The 18,331-nt window shown below is 46.5% G+C and overlaps 1 protein-coding gene across 5 annotated transcripts in view; it reads left to right on the top strand.

The window, feature by feature from the left end:
* The window catches only part of NUDT9 (nudix hydrolase 9), a 36,978-nt gene extending 21,351 nt beyond the window's left edge, over window positions 1–15,627 (top strand). For all 5 annotated transcript variants that reach the window (XM_068243828.1, XM_068243830.1, XM_068243832.1 and 2 more), the window contains 3 exons: window positions 1,867–2,007; window positions 9,827–9,911; window positions 13,787–15,627. In XM_068243828.1, coding sequence (XP_068099929.1) covers window positions 1,867–2,007; window positions 9,827–9,911; window positions 13,787–13,932 — 372 coding nt within the window. In that variant the 3' untranslated portion in view covers window positions 13,933–15,627. The remainder of the gene's footprint in view (window positions 1–1,866; window positions 2,008–9,826; window positions 9,912–13,786) is intronic.
* The last annotated feature ends 2,704 nt before the right edge of the window (window positions 15,628–18,331 follow it).

Genomic DNA, 18,331 nt, shown 5'->3' with positions numbered 1-18,331 from the left:
ACTACTGCAGGGAGATCTCACCATTGTGGGAGGGGAGGAGACACACACTACTGCAGGGAGATCTCACCATTGTGGGAGGTAGGAGACACAAACTACTGCAGGGAGGAGGAGACACAAGATCTCACCATTGTGGAAGGGGTGGAGACACAACTACTGCAGGGACATCTCCTCATTGTGGGAGTGGGGGGGGGAGACACAAACTACTGCAGGGAGATCTCACCATTGTGGGAGGGGAGGAGACACACTACTGCAGGGAGATCTCACCATTGTGGGAGGGGAGGAGGCACAAACTACTGCAGGGAGATCTCACCATTGTGGGAGGGGAGGAGACACAAACTACTGCAGGGAGATCTCACCATTGTGGGAGGGGAGGGGACACAAACTACTGCAGGGAGATCTCACCATTGTGGGAGGGGAGAAGACGCAAACTACTGCAGGGAGATCTCACCATTGTGGGAGGGGAGAAGACACAAACTACTGCAGGGAGATCTCACCATTGGAGGGGGGGAGAGGAGACACAGAATACTGCAAGGAGATTTCACCATTGGGGGGAAGGGAAGGAGACACACACTACTGCAAGAAGATCTCACCATTGTGGGAGGGGAGGAGGCACAAACTACTGCACTGAGATCTCATCAGCGTGGGTGGGGAGGAGACACAAACTGCTGCAGGGAGATCTCACCATTGTGGGAGGGGAGGAGACCCACACTACTGCAGGGAGATGTCACCATTGTAGGAGGGAGGAGACCTAAATTAATGCAGGGAGATCTCAGCATTGGAGGGGGGGAGGAGACAAACTACTGCATGGAGATCTCACCATTGGAGGGGGGGGGGAGGAGACACAGAATACTGCAGGGAGATCTCACCATTGTGGGAGGGGAGGAGACACACACTACTGCAGGGAGATCTCACCATTGTGGGAGGGGAGGAGACACAAACTACTGCAGGGAGATCTCACCATTGTGGGAGGGGAGGGGACACAAACTACTGCAGGGAGATCTCACCATTGTGGGAGGGGAGGAGACACAAACTACTGCAGGGAGGAGGAGACACAAGATCTCACCATTGTGGAAGGGGTGGAGACACAACTACTGCAGGGACATCTCCTCATTGTGGGAGTGGGGGGGGGAGAGACACAAACTACTGCAGGGAGATCTCACCATTGTGGGAGGGGAGGAGACACACTACTGCAGGGAGATCTCACCATTGTGGGAGGGGAGGAGGCACAAACTACTGCAGGGAGATCTCACCATTGTGGGAGGGGAGGGGACACAAACTACTGCAGGGAGATCTCACCATTGTGGGAGGGGAGAAGACGCAAACTACTGCAGGGAGATCTCACCATTGTGGGAGGGGAGAAGACACAAACTACTGCAGGGAGATCTCACCATTGGAGGGGGGGAGAGGAGACACAGAATACTCCAAGGAGATTTCACCATTGGGGGGAAGGGAAGGAGACACACACTACTGCAAGAAGATCTCACCATTGTGGGAGGGGAGGAGACACAAACTACGGCACTGAGATTTCATCAGCGTGGGTGGGGAGGAGACACAAACTGCTGCAGGGAGATCTCACCATTGTGGGAGGGGAGGAGACCCACACTACTGCAGGGAGATCTCACCATTGTAGGAGGGAGGAGACCTAAATTAATGCAGGGAGATCTCAGCATTGGAGGGGGGGGAGAGGAGACACAGAATACTGCAGGGAGATCTAACCATTGGAGGGGGGGAGGAGACACACACTACTGCAGGGAGATCTCACTATTGTGGGCGGGGAGGAGACACAGAATACTGCAGGGAGATCTCACCATTGTGGGAGGAGACACAATGATAATAAGTCTGAGTGAAATGTTCCTCTGCCCGCAGGGGATGGTGGATCCGGGGGAACTGGTCACAGCCACCCTGCGCAGGGAGTTCTGTGAGGAGGCGCTGAACTCTCTGGAGAAGACGGAGGCGGCGGACACACGGAGCCGGATACAGAGTCTCTTCTCGCAGGAGTATTTACCGGTATGTGGTACACCGTGCGGATAACCTCTGTATTGTCTATGTGGACTGCACACTGTGACTTTCTCTCCTGCAGCATCCCTCTTCCACCTGTAGGGGGAGGCAGGTTTAGTGATGCCCTAAAAATATAATGTGACCCAATAATGTCTTCCTGTTCTGTAACCTCTTTCCATGCACTGCTCCAAGACTTTTAACAGCTGATCCCACTTTCTGGAACTCTCTCCCAGGGTTTGACATGTCCCTACTTTTAACACGTATAAACAGGCTCTCAAGGCCTACTTCTTCAGACTCGGCTACCTGTCTATCCATTCGCCCTAACCCTTTACCAAGACCTTATCACACCTTCAGCTTAAAGTGGCTATACTGTACATCAGGCGACTTGGCGGCCGGGCAACCATCCAATACGATTAATATAATTGAATTGGATGAAAATCTGTGCTTCCAAGTGCATGCCCGATTGACTGTGTGACCACTTTCGGGCTGAAATTGGTCACATGAATCGGTCGGGCGTGCTGCAAGATGTAGCACGTCCGACCGATTCATGTGACCAATTTCAGCCCGAAAGTGGTCACACAGTCAATCGGGCATGCACTTGGAAGCACAGATTTGGTCGATCAGGTGCGAAGCGATAACGGTGAGCGAAATTAGGATGAACGCTATGAAACCCCCGACGCTGTCCCCCTAATGCTCAATGTGCCCAGTGTAGTATACATTGCTTGTCCCCTGCTGGCTTTGGGAGCAGTCCTTGGTCCACATACGTGCCCCTGGGACTGGTCGTGGTCGCTTCTTTTTTAAAAGACAATAACTACTTCAAAACTGGTCCGTTTTTGAACCCCACCCACAACAGATGTGGGGGGGGGGGGGGGTGACTAAGCACACTGAGGGTAAAGAAGCACCCAGGGGTTAATAAAACGGAGTTAAAAACAGTAAAAATGATAAATGAGGTGGCTTACCTCAATAAGGACATTCTCATAGGAAAAAAGGGATTTTTTTTTTTACGGGTCTAAGCACGCTTCCTCAGGCCAATAAGAGTGCCAGAGTATGTAGAGCCAGTATGCATGGAGTGCTTCCTTGCATACTGGCTCTACATACTCTTGCACTCTTATTGACCTGAGGAAGCGGGCTTAGACCAGTGAAACGCGTTGCCTGTGCAAAAATTCCCTTTTTTTCCTATGAGAATGTCCTTGTTGAGGTACTGTAAGCCACCTCATTTATCGTTTTTACTGTTGTTTTAACGCAGTTTTATAAACCCCCTAGGCGCTTCTTTACCCTCATTGCATTTTCCTCAATGTAGGTATCTTAACTTTTTTTTTTATAAAGTTGCCGGTTTGCTTTCATTACTTAATTACGAGACAATCTGAGAATTTGTCCTGCAGTCAGCAATGTTATAGGTTAGCTTCCGTGAAGTGTAAATGTGGCTTGAAATGACATCAGACCAGTCTTCTACTGTTTTATATTTGTTTGTTTTTTTACTGCATTTAATATTTTAGAGCAAAAATTTAATTTATAAGTTTCAGCCCATTTTTATGACACCCAAATATGGTATCCATGCCCATAGTGGTCTCCGTCTTAAAGTCCAAGACCAGGTGGAAATAAAATTTAAAGCGGACCAGAAGATTAAAAAAAAAAAAAAAGTTTCACTTACCTGAGGCTTCTGCCAGTCCCCTGCAGCTGTCCTGTGCCCGCACCGTTTATAAACGATCCTCCGTACCCCTGCCGCGGCTCACTTTCAGTCACTGTGCCTGTGCGGCCCTGGGTGCACGTATCCTCGTACGCGCTTCCGTGGCCAGGAGTGTCCTGCTCAGGCACAGTACGAGGAAATCTCTACTCCGCCTGCGCAGTATGCTCCTGGGTGTAGGGATGCATGCAAGGACGCATGCGGCCAGGGCAGCAGCGGGGAAACGGAGGATCGTTTGGTAACGTCGCAGGCACAGGGCGGCTGCAGGGGGCTCGATGAAGCCCCAGGTGAAACTCGATGCTACCTGGCAAAGCATGATGGAAGCTGAGTATCTGCAGAGCAGTTGCTACCTTTGGGCCACAGCTAAGTAGCTCCACCTTGAGTCCAGTGTTGTGACTAGCAGCATGGAGAATGGAGAAGTCCAAAAACCTTCCCCTTTTCTTCCTTGCCCAGACTAAAGCTGTAACTTTCAGAATGGACAGTAGATGGCAGTCTAAGTCTCTTAAAGTGTAACTGTCGGGCATAAATTCAAAACTCAATTCTTGATTTTTATTTGGTAAACAAGTAATAAGGATGCTAACCAGGCAATCCAAAAGTTAAAATCTCTATTACTTTTCTTGTTGATAAATGATCATTCCCCAGTTTACCTAACTCTTGCATGGTACATTGCCACACAAAAGAAGTTGCAGGGCATGCAGCTCTTGTTAATGTAATGCTATGGCTGTGATCCAACTTGAGTGATGTGATTTTTTTTTTTTTTTTTTTTTCAAACATCCATAGCATTGCATTAGCAAGAGCTTTTCAAATCACTAGTGCTTAGAAAAGCGCTGCTGGTGGGTCCCAGGCGTTAAAGCTGTAGATTAACCCTTACAGTGAGGAAAAAAGAGTAACGATACACAGGCAGTTTCTAAGTAAGACTAGGCGTGTACATGGACTATCTGTATAAATGATATGCCACTTCTGGTACCTGTTAGGTTGTATCCTGTCAGTGCAGTACACAAAAAAGTTTTGGTGGTTGGGTGGTGAGAAGGGGGGACGGGGTTTGAATGTAAAAAAAAAAAACCGTACTAGCCCTCAAAAACCTTTTGGTGATGAGGGGAGGGTTGTATGCTTTGAAAAAAAAAAAAAAGAAAAGAAAGAAAGACATAGAAAAAAATTACTAGCCTAAAGCTGTGCGTCATCAAGGCCGGTTCTAGACTTTTTGCTGCCTGAGGCAAATTTGTAAGGATACACGCCCCCCCCCCCCCCCCTATAGGTAGTCTAATTGCCCCCAGAAATAGGTGACCTGGAGGGGGTAGCAGCCAGGAAGGGGGAGCAGCGGTGGGGAGGGGGGCAGACCCCCCCTCCCTCACCTGGGGCTCCTCCGGCCGCGCTCCCACTCCAGCTATTTGCCCAGCATATAAGTAATCCGAGAGCGGGCCAGGGAGGCGATGGCTTGCCTTCCTTTTTCTGTTCCAGCAACGTTCCGACGCTCGTGTCAGTTCCTGCAATGCTGCCCTCTGGTCAGTGGTGGAACGCAATGCTGGAGCGGAAGAAGGAAGGTGAGCCATTGCCTTCCTGGCCCGCTCGCTGATTATTTAAATGCTGGGAAAACAGCTGGAGGGGGAGCCCCAGGTAAGGCATGCCCCCCCCCCCCCCCACTTCCCCTGCCTGAGGAACCTGCGCACCCCGCCTCATGGACGGCCCAAGGCTGCATGTGATGTCACATAGTAAGAGGGTGTGACCAGTACTTCAAATTTAGACTGAAACGCTACCTGTTTAGCCTTTCATTTGTGGACTTATAGAGTTCTTCCTTGGTACCTCAATTTACTAATCAACCAATTATTTGTCTGAGCCTTGCTTAGGTGCATTCAGTCCTGCGGGAGAACACTTTACAAATTTTATTTGTTGTTGTAAGCTTTGCAGGCAGCACAGCTGTAGGAAGAAGGGAGTTGTGCTTCCTCGGAGGCTTGTATGAATAGCATGCAGCTCTTCTCATTGTGGTCAGCCATTAGCTTCACTCTTATCATCTTTTAGGAACGCCTGTGATGAGATCTCTACACTGCGCATGCACAGCTTGACACACATTCCCCAGCCATCCAGAGGTGCTCCCCCTGCTGGTAGATATTCATACTTTGTAGAATGCAACAGGTGAAAACCCAGCATGCATAAAACACAAGGGGAAAGTGGATACTTGTGGAGGATCTGAATGCAGCAGAACAAGTTCCTGTCTGTCTGAGCTGTGTCTGTCTTTGTCTTCAGCAAAAGCTCCAGCACTGTCTGCTGTCTGGGTTGAAAAACAGCCACAACCACATGCCACAATGTCATCAATGTATCTTTGTTAGAATGTTGAGAGTATCCTTAGACTCAGTTTCCCACATTCAGAACAGACCTGCAGCCACCCAGCGCTCAGATATCAGATAAGTGGCTAGAGGCGTAACAGCCCATGAGGCCCCCCTGCGAAATTGTCATGGGTCCCCTGGAATCCAAACTTCCATTTTGCATGCAAAGTGCATCAGATTTCCCATTCTCCAGCCCTACCGGTTTCGTCCTTGTACTGTCGTCAGACTCAGGGGTAGTCGTAATCGGATGTTGTTGTCTTTCAAATAGTATGCGCAATACAATTTTCCCCCTGCTTTACAAATCGGCACCTGATCACAGCCTGTGGTTTTGGTGGTGGTGGCCACCTGTCTGATATCTGAGTGCTGGGGGGCTGCAGGTTTCTGCTCTGAGTGTGGGAAACTCTGATGATGCTGTATTCAGAGCCGGAACAGGGTCCTCCAGCACCCAAGGCTGAGACACCAAAGTGCGCCCCTCCATCCCTCCCACCCCAGCCATCACGCACTGATTGCTATTAGAGTAAGAGGCGCCCCAGGACCCCCAACACCTTAATCTCTAGTTCTCTGGCTGCAGTCACTGCCATTTATCTCCTTTTCTTATTTGTCTCTGCTTCAAATACAATAGGGGAATGCTGCTTCTCCCCCCTCCCCTCTCCATAGTACAGCACATGCTGCTCCTCTCCTCTCCCCTCTCCATTGTACAGGCACTAATCTAGTTTAGGAGGCCCAGCAGGAGACCTCATTGGGAGCAGTTTGCCAATCACAGCGCCCTCTACAGTACAAAAGTGTTGTGATTGGTTGAATAATGTGGGCGTAGTTTACTACAACCTATCCGAAACGTAAAAGTTTGAGAGGGTGGCATTCATCCAATCACAGCAGAATTTTCTTATGAGGTTTCCTGCTGGGCCCCCTAAACCTGACTAGTGGCAAACTTGCAACTGCGCATGTGCAGAACTCTTCCAGGCCACACGTGCACAATCCTGTGACTAAGCCAGTTGCACGGTCTAGTTGGGGGCACAACGGCATGGACTGTGAGGACAGTGAGGGACCGGATAGCCTGTGGGAGGCTGGAAGAAGGTAAGTTCATCTTTTCCCCGCTTAAAGGGGTTCTGTGGATATTTCTAAAAACAAAAAACGGACACTTACTACCGGCCCCCTGCAGCTGTCCTGTGCCCGCACCGTCCTCTACGATCCTCCGTTCCCTGCCGCTGGTCACCATCTAATTATTCATCTAACTAGACGGATGCAACTGCACCTGCACAGCCGCGCACGTCCTAGCTCCCGCTCGTGTCTCCGGGAGCTTCCTGCGCAGGCGCAGTACAACGGTTTTTCTTGTGCTGAGCAGGAAGCTCCCAGAGACACGAGCGGTGCAGTTGCATCCGTCTAGTTAGAGGAATAACTAGACTGGGACCAGCGGCAAGGAACAGAGGATAGTAAAGGACGGCGCGGACACCTGACAGCTGCAGCGGGCCGGTAGTAAGTGTCAGTTTTTTGTTTTTAGAAAATATCCACAGAACCCCTTTAAGAGTTCCTTTAATGGTTGTTAGAAAGCAGAATACAGTGCAGCACGTTAGGCCTCCCTCCTGAGGCTGAGGCGTTCCCAGGATCACCAACAAAGGTCAGCTGTAGCCTGGTCTGATGAACTGGGATTTCTGCAGAGGCCGCAGACAGTGGGGACAGAGTCTAGTGACAGCAGCGTGACTCTCTGGAACCTTGTGTCAGCCGTCCAGCATGGCCGTGGGTTGGGATGTGGTAGAAATGGAGTTTCATACCAAGAAGGAGCAGCTGACAAACCTACAGACATCGTGTGACGCAATCACCTCAGTGTCCAGCGCCTGCTGGAGTCCACACAATAGAGAACTGAGAGTGGCGTGAGGGGAAGATGAGGCCCGTCGCAGTATTGGTGTTCTGGTTACAGTGCTTAGAAAGATCTTTCTCAGAGCGATACAATGGCTTCAATTCCCAAAGCTTTACCGCATTCAGTTAAAGGATACCCAAGGTGACATGTGACATGATGAGATAGACATGTGTATGTACAGTGCCTAGCACACTAATAACTATGCAGTGTTCCTTTTTTTCTTTCTCTGCCTAAAAGAGTTAAACATCAGGTATGCAAGTAGCAGTTCCGTCAGGACTGGGAGAGACTACAGTGTGACCCCCACTGATAAGAAATTCCAACTATAAAACACTTTCCTAGCAGAAAATGGCTTCTGAGAGCAAGAAACAGATAAAAAGGGTCAATACTTCATAGATTTTAGCTCTGGCATACTTCAATGAATGTGTCATTGAGCAAAAACAATAAAAAAGTAAAAACTTAAAAAGTAGATTTAAATATAAAATAAAACTGTGGAATATCTTAAAGGGACTCCGAGCAGTGCAGAAACTATGGAAAGATGCACATCATTTTAAAGCTCTCTTTCTCCTCTTTCCAATGATATATAAACCACCACCCTACGTCTTTTAGTTTTCGCTATTTTCGCGATTGAAATTGCCGCGACCGCGATTTCGAACGCGAAAATAGAGAAAACTAAAAGGCGTAGGGCAAATATTTAGGTGTAGTCAGAAAGAGGAGAAAGAGAGCTTTAAAATGGAGAATGGAGCTGCTGACACTGGGGAAAGTGTCGTCCTGTGTAATACAATATAACTATGGCTTGATGGATATCATCAATTGCGAAAACTAAAAGGCGTAGGGTGGCGTTTTATATATCATTGGAAAAAGGAGAAAGAGAGCTTTAAAATGATGTGCATCTTTCCATAGTTTCTGCACTGCTCGGAGTCCCTTTAAGTCATTTTTTAGGAGAAGGAGGATAGATGAAATTGTTTATTTGATTAGTTTATTTTCATCACGAGTGCCCTGTAAAGTGATTTAAGCAACTTATAACATCCATACAATGCTGTAACATAGCAATAAAAATATGTAATAAAAAGCAGCATTGGATAATTTGTACGTGAAGACAACTTTGCATCTCTGAAATGTTGTAACTTAAATTGTTTGTAAGTGGGGACAGTCTGTACTGCATGAAATCATGTATTTTAGCATATATATCAGTGGGAACATTAGAGAAAACACCTACCCTGCTCTCTGTTTCATCCTTCACTGCTCAGCCTGCTTGTTCCCAGCTCTGATAAAAATCCCCGACTGAGCATTCAGTCTGGCTTTGCTCAGGAATCATTATAGCTGAGTCTGTCTTTTCTGATGTCTTTTCAAGCCCAAGCCCGCCCCCTTCTGGCTCTGCTATAATGACTCAGCTATAATGATTCCTGAGCAAATCCAGACTGAATGCTCAGTCGGGGATTGTATCAGGGCTGATAACAAGCAGGCTGAACGGTGCAGAATGAAACAGAGAGCAGGGTAGGTGTTTTCTGTAATGTCCCACTGATATATATGGTAAAATACATGAGGGTGCTTCGTCTCTGGTTCACTTTAAACTTTCCTGTAGTGATTTGTCATGCAGTTTTCTGGTAAATAACCAAACTGTTACTGCATGTGTCAAAGTATTAATTGGATTTAAAAAAAAAAAATAGGTCTGGAACGCCTAATGTGGTATTTTACCAATCCTTTATTTTTTACCGAGCATGTCTTAGTGAATTGAGGCCAATGTGTGATAACTGTGCGTTTAGTATTTTGGCTGCAATATGCTTCTCCTCACCCGCTGTAGGTGTGGTGCAGACAGAACATGACTTCATTATTGTTCCTTCCAGGGAAAGTTTGTAGTTTTATAGTCCTGTAACATCTGTGCTTTGTGGAGAGCATTGTCATTTTATTAAACTTGGAATCCTACTTTTTACTCTTGTCATGTTCACACGAGGAATCCTTTCCTTTCAGGTCTACCGCGGGTATGTGGATGACCCCCGAAACACCGACAATGCCTGGATGGAGACTCAGGCGGTCAATTACCATGACGACACAGGTGGGGAGTGTTCCGCGTGACATCACATCCTCTAACTGCTGCACTATGTTGTGGAGGAGCCCCACCCATGGGTCCTCTGACTACGTAAATTCAGCACTGTCTTTCTGGGGACATTCTTGTCAAGTTTTATCCTTACTTCAGAATCAGAATCATTTATTTCGCCAAGCATGACAGGATCACGCCTGGAATTGGGTTTGGCACATACAGAGCTCAACATCTACAAGGACATGAAAAATAGTGCACTAAACAAGAGACATACATGATAAAGCATTTAACAAGATACAACAGAAACAGGAGGCAGGCTATGAGGGCTCGGCCCATAAGTCCCAAGCACGTCTGCGAACCTAAGAAGGATGGGGTGGTGGTGAGATGTGGGTGGAGTTCAGGAGATTGACTGCTGAAGGGAAAAAAGAGTTTCTATGCCTCGTGGTCCTGGTGGGGATGACCCGGAATCTTCGCCCTGAACGCAGGCGACTGAAGTAGCAGTGGCCCGGATGTGAGGGGTCCATGGCTATCTTCAGCGCCCTAGTGCGTAGTCTCGAGTTGTAGAGTAGATCAAGTGGAGGGAGGGGTTTCCCGATTATTCTCTCTGCTGATCTAATGACCCTCTGAAGTTTTTGTCTGTCGCTGATGGAGGAACCAGCGGAGAAACTTAATATCTGCCCTACCCCCTCCCCCACTCCATACCACATATCGCTGTATTACTTGCTTATTTAAAGCCCCATCTACACCATACAATTTTTTTTTTCCAATTCGATTCATTTAATTCAATCTGACCTGTCCAATAGGGATTCGATTCAATTTGCCATTGCAAAACAATGGCAAATTGAATCGAATCCCGATCGGACATGTCGGATTGAATTGAAACAATGAATCAAATCAAACAAAAAATTGTATGGTGTAGATGGGGCTTAAAGTGAACCAGAGACGAAGCACCCTCATGTATTTTACCATATATATCAGTGGGGACATTAGAGAAAACGTCTACCCTGCTCTCTGTTTCATTCTTCACTGTTCAGCCTGCTTCTTATCAGCCCTGATAAAATCCCAGACTGAGCATTCAGTCTGGCTTTGCTCTGGGATTTTTATAGCTGAGTCTGTGTTCTCTGGTGTCTTTTCAAGCCCAAGCCTGCCCCCTTGTGGCTCTGCTCAGGAATCATTATAGCTGAGTCATTATAGCAAAGCCAGACTGAATGCTCAGTGGGGGATTTTATCAGGACTGATTAGAAGCAAGCTGAACAGTTAAAAATGAAACAGAGAGCAGGGTAGGTGTCTTCTCTAATGTTCGCACTGATATATATGGTAAAATACAAGTGGGTGCTTCGTCTCTGGTTCACTTTAAGAATTGTGTGTGTTTGTAGATCAAAAAGACATCTGAACAGAGAAGGTGGCAGGGATAGTTGATCTGCATGGGGTGGTGGGGTATTAGGGGTGGGACATAGGCAGGGATCACAGAAAGATAATATGATAAAAATAAAGCACATGTAAGAGATAAAAAGAAATGAGTTGGGGCTGGCACAGACAGAATCCCTCTGTAAGGATTGCAGCCTGGGGCTAGCTCACGCTCGGCGCTTGGAGCGCCGCTAGCCCGAGATTGTGTTCGGCTTCCAATCGCGATTTTACAAAAATGTTTGTGCGATTTGCGCTTGTGATTCCCATTCAATAGAACGGGAATCACATCACAATCGCCCTCAAAATTCTGCATGCAGCGCGTTTGTGATTAATCGAAATCACAACCGCTGCAGTGTGAGTATATCTCCATGGGGATACATTGTAGCAGCGCTTTGCTGATCACCGGCGATCAGCAAAGCTCATAAGAATCGCCCCAGTGTGAACCAACCCTAACATTGCCAGTCTGTTGTACAGAAAGCGACTAATGATACATTCCACATCAGCTAAACAAGCTACGTAAGCATAAATCATCTGTGCGGCTGCCTGTTGCACACGGCTAGGAGACATTTGTGGGCCTTTAAAGCACACCAGAAATAAGAGGGGTGTGGAGGCTGCCATATTTATTTTCTTTTGAACAATACCAGTTGCCTGGCTGTCCTGCTGATCTCTTTGGTTGCAGTAGTGTCTGAATCACAGCTAATCCAGTCACACTTCAGTCAGCAACAGCTGATCTACATGATTGTTCAGGGACTATGGCTAAAAGTATTAGGGGCAGAGGATCAGAAGGACAGCCAGGCAATCTGCACTGTTTAAAAGGAGATAAATATGGCATCTTCCATATCCCTCTCACTGCAGGTTTCCTTTAAAGCAAACCTGAAGCGAAAATAAACTTATGATATAATGAATTGAAAGTGTAAGTGTAGAATTGAATTGGAAGTGTAAGAAATAGAACATTAGTAGCAAAGAAAAGATTCGTATATTGTTTTTCAGTACAGGAAGAGTTAAAAAAAAACTTCAGTTATGTATGCAAAAGAGCTTTTCTGAGCTATTTGACCCACTGAGTCGAATACAGTCCTGTTTTCTGAAGCACTTAAAGGATACCTGAAGTGACACGTGACATGATGAGATAGACATGGGTATGTACAGTGCCTAGCACACAAATAACTAGGCTGTGTTCCTTTTTTTTCTTTCTCTGCCTGAAAGAGTTAAATATCAGGTATGTAAGTGACTGACTCAGTCCTGACTCAGACAGGAAGTGACTACAGTGTGACCCTCACTGATAAGAGGGTCACACTGTAGTCACTTCCTGACTGAGTCAGCCACTTACATACCTGATATTTAACTCTTTTAGGCAGAGAAAGGGAAAAAAAGGAACATAGCATAGTTATTTGTGTGCTAGGCACTGTACATACACATGTCTATCTCATCATGTCACATGTCACCTCGAGTATCCTTTAAATAGCCAAGAAACGGTGAGAAACAGCTTGAGATAAGGTTTTACTGCAGGGGGGTTTAAGGTGTCATTACCTCTGCTTTGCTTTATAGTTTAAAAGACAGTGTGGTTTTTAAACCTGCAACTGTGACAGTATGATGCAGTGTTATTTAAAAAAAAAGCTTAAAACTAAAAATAAAAATTCCTTATCCATAGTACACATACATTTCACCATATCATGTATTTTTTTTTTTTCTTCAGGTTAGCTTTAAAGGGGAACTGAAGAGAGAGGTATATGGAGGCTGTCATGTTTATTTCCTTTTAATCAATACCAGTTGCCTGGCAGCCCTGCTGGCCTATTTCTCTGCATTAGGATCTGAATAAAACCAGAAACAAGCATGCAGCTAGTCTTGTCAGATCAGACTTACAAGTCTGAACCACTGAAACACCTGATCTGCTGCATGCTTGTTCAGGGGCTATGGCTAATAGTATTAGAAGCAGAGGATCAGCAGGGCTGCCAGGCAACTGGTATTGTCTAAAAGGAAATAAACATGACAGCCTCCATATACCTCTCTCTTCAGTTCCCCTTTAAAGGCAACCAGAGGCCCCAGGAAAAAGATTCTATACATACCTGGGGCTTCCTCCAGCCCCATACGCCTGGATCGCTCCCACGCCGCCGTCCTTTGCTGCCTGGATCCGCCGGTACCGAGTCCCGTTATGGCCGGCGGACGCGGGCAATTGTCCGCATCACACGGGGCTCCCTCCATATACGTACGTGTGAGGCTGCTTACTGCGCAGCCGCATGCGTACGGGTATGGAGGGAGCCCCTGTGATGCGGACATTTGGCCGGAAGTGACGGGACTCGGTAAAGGCGGATCCAGGAAGCGGAGGATGGCGGCGTGGGAGCGATCCAGGCTTATGGGGCTGGAAGAAGCCCCAGGTATGTATAAAAGCTTTTTCTTTTTTCTTACGTTCCTCTCTGGTTCCCTTTAAGTCTCATTCTTTATGTTCTGTGTTTTTCTCCTCACACTAACGCCTCCTCCTCCCGCAGGGCACATACTGGACCAGCTGGCATTAGAAGCGGGTGACGATGCCGGGAAGGTGCAGTGGGTGGACGTCAGCGGAAACTGCAGCCTCTACGCCAACCACGCCCACTTCATCCAGATCGTGGCAGAGAAGAGGGGGGCTCTCTGGTAGCCCCCCCCCCCACACATAGGATCATCTCATGACGGTTCTGTTTATCTTTAGCATCCGCACGCCCAGTCTGAGGATTTTAACACTAGGGGGGACTGAAGCAGAGAGGATGGATCTTGCATGTGATTGGTGAGATGGTCAGAGGAGTGGCCACAGGGAGTAGCAGCAGAGTCGTCACTAGGGCTGGTGTCACCGGTGCTGAAACTCATGGTGTCACCCCTGTCTTACCCCATGAACCTCCAATTTCACCAGGCTAAACAAATACAATATAACAGAATCCCTTTATAATACACTCCAAGGCACCAGGAAAAGTAGTTTTAGAAGTGTCAGAAGTTTACTCTATCAGAATTGGTCACACACTGTAGATTTATACAGACGCATTTGCTGGGACCTGAGGGCTGAGTTTACTATATCCAGAGGTTTACTATATCAGAGTTTACTTAAGATTTTACTGTAATACTTTTTTGCAGTAACTTTACTTGTTACTAACATTTGTTAAGAGGAACTTTAGCCTAAACAAACATACTGTCATTAAGTTAAATTAGTTATGTTAATTAAAATAGATAGGTAATATAATCTCTTACCCACACTGTTTTAAAACAACAGGCAAATGTTTGATTTCATGATGGCAGCCATCTTTTTGGTTGAAAGGAGGTGACAGGGAGCATGAGACACAGTTCCAACTGTCCTGTGTCTTGAGCACCTCTCCCAGTTGCTAGGCAACGTGAATAACAACATAGGAAATCCCATCATGCTCTGCACAGCATCAGGGGAAAAAAAGCCTGAGCTTTTTTTCTTTGATGGGTGGAGCTTAGCTAAAAATGCAGCTAAAAATGTTTTGGTAAGACAAACAAAGTTCTGATGCTGTGAAACTGTTAAAGAAACACCAAGCCTTTTCAGTTCTGCTGAGTAGATTTTTAGTCCGGAGGGTCACTTTAAGAATGGGGTTTGGAAGGGGTTATACTGGACCCATTTGCTACAAGAAGAGAGAGAAGTTAGGGTTAAGGATTGTTATACTGGCCACAATTTGGGAGTGGGGTGGGGAGTTGCTTGCTATGGGGGTGAGGGAGCAGTACTACACTGAATACCCTCACTATGGGAGGAGATGGGGGATTGTTACCATGCTGGACACCCTTGGCATTGGGGGCGGGAGGTTGGATGGGACACCTTTGCTAAGGGGGGAATAAGGGGATGTTAAGGTGGTCACCACATGGCCCTGGTGGCCTCTGGACTTCATTATCAGCTCAGTACAGAGCAGCTAGACAGGAACTAGACTGATGGATATTTACTCTCCCTTAGCCTGGAGCTTGGTGTCACCCCCTCTGCTGGTGACACTTGGTGCAGTCCGCTCCTACCACACCCCCCTAGTGACGCCACTCAGTAGCAGCCGAAACTCCGCGGGGGAGATTTACTGAGGGAAGAATGCTGCAGTGCCGCCAAACATCCAATCCTCTGCTGAGAAAACCTGCTTGGTTTTATTCCTTCCATCCTTCCTTCATTTGTTCCCCTGCCTGTGATTGGATGCTGGAGGATTCGCTGCCCTCAGTGGCGTCCCCTCAGTAAATCTCTCTCATCCGCGCTGAACTTTGGCACCGACGCCTCTGACGCTGAATGTTCCATCTCCTCTTGGCAGGCATTAAATAATTTCTTTTCCAACCTTTGGAATGGAGAGGTAATAAAATGTTTCTTTTAAAGGCGTATGTTGTCTGCGGCGTCTGGTCTGTTTCCAGGGCGAAAAGTGAAAGAAGAGAAAATAACATTCCCTCAGGCAGCCTGCAGAGGTTTCTGCTACCGTTTCGGCATCTCCGAATAATATTTAGGCAGACTAAAGTCGCTCACCAGCTGCTGCTTCTACCGCTCCTCTCTGGTGGGAGGTCAGCTGGTACATTAGGTTGGCCTGCACATCTTCTATCAACAGACGTCTGGCATTATAATATACCTCTGGATGGGAACTGTCCTACCTGCATTGGTGAAATATGGCAAAAGTTAATGGGGATCTGGAAATGACCATTTGAAGCTGTTCCGACCACCGCCGTGGCGTCGAAGTGTTATTATGCTCGTCAGGTAATTAAAGAGGAAATGCAGTAACATATTTTTTTACAATAGTCATTTATAATTAATTATTTAGTCAATGTTTGCCCATTGTAAATCTTCTCAGCCTGATTTACGTTGTGAAATTTCTCACAGGCGGCGACATCTTTAGTGCTGTCTGGTTTGTTCACTGAGAGTTCCGCAGCCAGTAGAAAATACACCTGGTGTAAAGGACATATTTATTTTATTTTAAAAAGCACCAGAGATGAAGCACCCTCATGTATTTTACCTTATAAATCAGTGGGAACATGACAGTAAACACCTAATCTGCTCTTTGTTTCATCGTTCTCTGTTTATTCTGCCTGTTATCACCTCTGATAAGAATCCCTGACTGAGCATTCAGTCTAGCTTTGCTACGGAATGATTATAGCTGAGTCTGTCTTCTCTGGTGTCTTTTCAATCCCAAGCCTGCCCCCTTGTGGCTCTGCTATAATGACTCAGCTATAATTATTCCCTGCAAAGCCAGACTGAATGCTCAGTCCGGGATTCTTATCACAGCTGATAACAGACACTTTTAGCAGCGAGGATGAAACAGAGAGCAATAGATATGGTAAAATACACAAGGGTGCTTCGTCTCTGGTTCCCTTTAAATAATACCAGTTGCCTGGCTGTCCTGCTGATCCTCTGCCTCTAATACTTTTAGCCATAGACCGTGAACAATCATGCATATCAGAATTCTAACAAAAATCTGACAAGATTAGCTGCATGCTTGTTTCAGGATTGTGACTCAGACTATACTACATCCAAATAGCACAGCAGGGGTACCAGGCAACTGGTATTGTTTAAAAAGGAAATAAATATTGCAGCCTCCATATACAGTACCTTTTACTTCAGGTTGCCTTTAATGGACATCCAAAGTGAAAATAAACCGATGAGAAAAACAATTGTATCTATCCTCCTTCTCCTAAAAAATTACTTTTTTCAATATCCCACAGTTTTATTGTAGATTTAAATCTAGTTTTTACGGTTCTATTGTCTCTGCTCAATGACACCTTCATTGATATATGTCAGAGCTCAAATGTCTGAATTATTGACCCTTTGTATCTCTGTCCTGCTCTCAGAAGCCATTTACTGACAGGAAAGTGTTTTATGGCTGTAATTCCTTATCAATGAGGGTTATGCTATAGTCTGACCCAGTCCCGACCCGGACAGAAACTGTCACTTGCATACCTGATGTTTAACTCTTTCAAGCAGAGAAATAAAAAAAGGAACACAACCTAGTTAAGTGTGTGTTAGGCACTGTACATACACATGTCTATCTTATCATGTCACATGTCACCTCGGGTATCCTTTAAAGAGAAACTGTAACCAAGAATTGACCTTCATCCCAATCAGTAGCTGATACCCCCTTTTACATGAGAAATCTTTTCCTTTTCACAAACGGATCATCGGGGGCTCTGTATGGCTGATTTTGTGGTGAAACCCCTCCCACAGTGTGATGTCAGGACCAAGGTGCTGACATCACACTGTGGGAGCCTTGTTGCATTGTGGGAAATAACAGCTGTTTCCAACTGCTAAAAAAAAGCAAGCAGCATCTCCTTCCAGTGACATCACCTGCCAGCAGTAAAAATGTCACCATGTGATAAATGTCAGAATGTAAATCAGGGAGAGGAAAGATTTTACAGAGGGTAATACTGACTAAATCATTTATACATAATTATTGTAAAAATAAAGCACCTTTTTATTACATTATTTTCACACTATTTTACTCACCTGGGGCTTCTTCCAGCCCCTACAAGTCCTGTGTGCCCCCTCACCTTAGCTCCGGTCCTCTCCCATCTTTCGCTGAAGATTGCTGACCCCCGGATGGCGTCTGCTGTGCATGCGCCTGTGAACATGCCCACATTATCGGGACTGCACAGGCACAGTGTGTGCACAATGCGCACGGTGTGGGTAGAAGCCTGTTTGTGTGCGCAGAACACGCCAACCCATCCGGGGGTCAGCGATCTTCAGACGCTGCAGCGGGAGATGGGAGAGGATCGGAGCTGCGGCGAGGGGCACACTGGACTTGTAGGGGCTGGAAGAAGCCCCAGGAAAGTAAAATAGTTTTTTAAGCTGATGTGAAGTAAATTAATTCATACCCAACTGCTTTCTGCAACACGGATCCTCTAGTGCTTCAGGCTGTGATCTTCCCAGGAAGCTCTCCCTGCCTTTCCACCAGATGGACTGAACAGTCTCTGTTCTCTTTGTGTCAACAACAATAAAAACAAGTCCGGCATTCTGACTCTTCTACCAAAATGTTTTATGTGTTGCTGTTTCTGCCTTTATTTGGAAACCCCTTCCCTTTTTGGACAGGAAGTGGAAATTTTCA

This window comes from Hyperolius riggenbachi, chromosome 7 (assembly GCF_040937935.1).
Source record: "Hyperolius riggenbachi isolate aHypRig1 chromosome 7, aHypRig1.pri, whole genome shotgun sequence".
Lineage (NCBI taxonomy): Eukaryota > Metazoa > Chordata > Amphibia > Anura > Hyperoliidae > Hyperolius > Hyperolius riggenbachi.
The sequence above is the reverse complement of the archived record's forward strand: the minus strand, read 5'-3'. Positions and strand labels throughout refer to the sequence as shown.